Raw genomic sequence first — 2,415 nt, 5'->3', positions numbered from 1 at the left:
GAAAATTTGCTGGTCTCAGGCCAGGTTGAGGTATTGGCCCTAAGCACCTCTTCAAGAATGGACATGCCCACATTAGAAGAGGGGCTTGGTTAAGCTTAGCCCTTGTGCAATTTGATTAATTCTTTATAATTGAGTGCTTGAAGATCCCCAGGATTTGTGATCAATCATAAAACTTAAGAACCCCATTGTTCATGCTTACTCCAACCTTTAAATCTCAATCCATCACTGCATGACCAATGTCAACATGAAGTATTTTCTTGATAATGTTTTTTCCACTTCAATTGAGAAACACTCAATCTGTTTTCTTCAAGCAACAATGTAGTAAGGATTCTGTGACACATGAATTATCTCAGTGAAGTTCAAAACCCGTTCTCCAGTGATGACTCATTCTTCCCTTGAATTCAACATGATCCCTTGATTCAACCTTCTTCTGTGATTACATAGAACTCTGGATCAACATGCTAAGCTGGCCAGGATCAGGCATGTTTCATCAACTCTGTATGACAAGCAGACATGAGAGCATGTGAGCTCATATCTTATCAGATGGCATCTGTATTCATGGTGCAGTCCACAGTGGGGTAACTGATATGTTTATGGTGGTAAAAGAGATGGTTGGCTTACACCAGTGTGGTCACTTCCAAGCTGTCCAAGGAACAGCCACCAATCATCATAGAATAGGCCAGGCAGATCCTCTCACACAACATCATTCCGTGAATCTTAATATGCTTCAAGACACAATCAAAACTCAAATCATGGAAACTCAATTAACTCATCTGCTAGATAGGCATATAGCAAGACTTCCAAACAGACATCCAGTCCTTTTGGATAAATCTCTCCATTGTTTCAGACTGGAATACACCTGCTATGGCATACCTTATGAATGAGTGGCATCAGTAAGATTCTTAGGCAATCCACTCTCAAACTGATTAATATTTGTCTAAGAAGCTGAAGACATGTAATTTTTCTTGTTTTTATCTGTAAATAAATAAACATAAATTTGTAGGGAAATCAAATTTAAAGATTGAAACAAAACAAAAAAATGAATGTCCAGGTCATAAAGTATATGCTCTTGAAAGATGGTTAAGATAAGCAGAGAAACATCAAACTATATACAATCAAACTACTGATACCCAGATGGGGCAGAAGCTGAGAAAAAAGATATTTGAGTTATATCAGGAGCAGCCTGCTTGTGTGCACCGGTGTATGTAAGTGTATTATCACTTCCAGGCTTAAATGAAAAAAGAGAAATTATGTCAGATTTTGAGAATTTAGATGTGTCTGTTTTGAGAGAAAGATTTGAAGGAGAAACTTACTTTAAAACCATCTAACTCTACTAAATATGACATGGGTATATTGTTTGTCTAGAGATAAAATAGAGAAATTAGCTTAACTTGTTCAAAAGATTTCATTCATACAGAGTCAAGAATTACTAACCAATCCAGTGATAGGAAATTCAATTTCAACTTCAGGAGCATCATTGACTTTGATTTTAGCAATCAGACAATTTGGACACCAACTTGGAGAGAAATCATCTAATTTAGAGTTAATATAATCAATTGCAACTAAAAGTCTACCACCTTTATCACCTCCTTCCAAGTTCACAAATTGTACTGCACCTACTCCATCTGGCTCTAAATATGTCATGGCTTGCAATTTGTCGGTGACTGGTCTTAAGACTGCTTTGCCTAATGGACGACAAGTTGGTTGTTGTGTTACTGGAATACTTACCCATTCTCTTGGTTTTGCTTTGACTGGGTTATATAATTTTATTAAGAGACTTGCATGACGTCCAACATGTGATGAGAAACTGACAAAAAACGAAAAATGTTTGTATTACATAGTTCTTGCTGAAATTCAAAGAAATGTTTTCAAACTGGTCTCTTACGTTGTGTTGGATGGGCCTAAATCCTTTCCTGAAATCACATCAAACCCATTTGCTGAAGTCAACTCAACATCAGCCAGAGATAATGTTAATTCTCTTTCTTCATCTTTCCAGTTGATCAACACTGTTGATGGAGATTTTAAGAATTGGAAGAAGTCAAAGGTAAGTTTTGGTTAAATTGATATCATAAATATATGTAAGTATAAATACATGTAAGCACCCCTTTGGGTTTGGTTTTGTGAATTCTTCATGGAAATTTGGAACTTACTTGCGACCATGCTTCCGTCACTTAGTTCTCCAGCCCAAACATCGTTGTCATTGGTATAACGACGTCTAAAAGTGATACTTTTTCCAAGTGCATCTTGCTAAATAAACATTTACACAAAAAATGAAATCAGGAAGGATTAAAATTCAAAAATCTAAAAATTTATGTGTTCCTATGGAGAGTTTTGAAAGGAGGATTGGAGGAAACTTACATTGATATCTATGAGAGCTTTATTTTTCAAGAAACCCAGGATTGATGGGTTGTCCTG

General features: G+C 36.2%; 1 protein-coding gene across 1 annotated transcript in view; it reads right to left on the bottom strand.

Moving 5' to 3' along the window:
* Positions 1-1,120: 1,120 nt before the first annotated feature.
* The window catches only part of MELLADRAFT_69996 (family 31 glycoside hydrolase), a gene marked incomplete at both ends in the record, with an annotated part of 2,953 nt that continues 1,658 nt past the window's right edge, over positions 1,121-2,415 (bottom strand). The window contains 6 exons of the mRNA XM_007419231.1: positions 1,121-1,228; positions 1,314-1,361; positions 1,435-1,685; positions 1,729-1,751; positions 1,886-2,006; positions 2,151-2,247. Coding sequence (XP_007419293.1) covers positions 1,121-1,228; positions 1,314-1,361; positions 1,435-1,685; positions 1,729-1,751; positions 1,886-2,006; positions 2,151-2,247 — 648 coding nt within the window. The remainder of the gene's footprint in view (positions 1,229-1,313; positions 1,362-1,434; positions 1,686-1,728; positions 1,752-1,885; positions 2,007-2,150; positions 2,248-2,415) is intronic.

The sequence above is a fragment of the Melampsora larici-populina genome (genome assembly GCF_000204055.1).
Source record: "Melampsora larici-populina 98AG31 unplaced genomic scaffold MELLAscaffold_147, whole genome shotgun sequence".
Lineage (NCBI taxonomy): Eukaryota > Fungi > Basidiomycota > Pucciniomycetes > Pucciniales > Melampsoraceae > Melampsora > Melampsora laricis-populina.
This window is presented reverse-complemented; position numbering and strand designations above follow the sequence as displayed.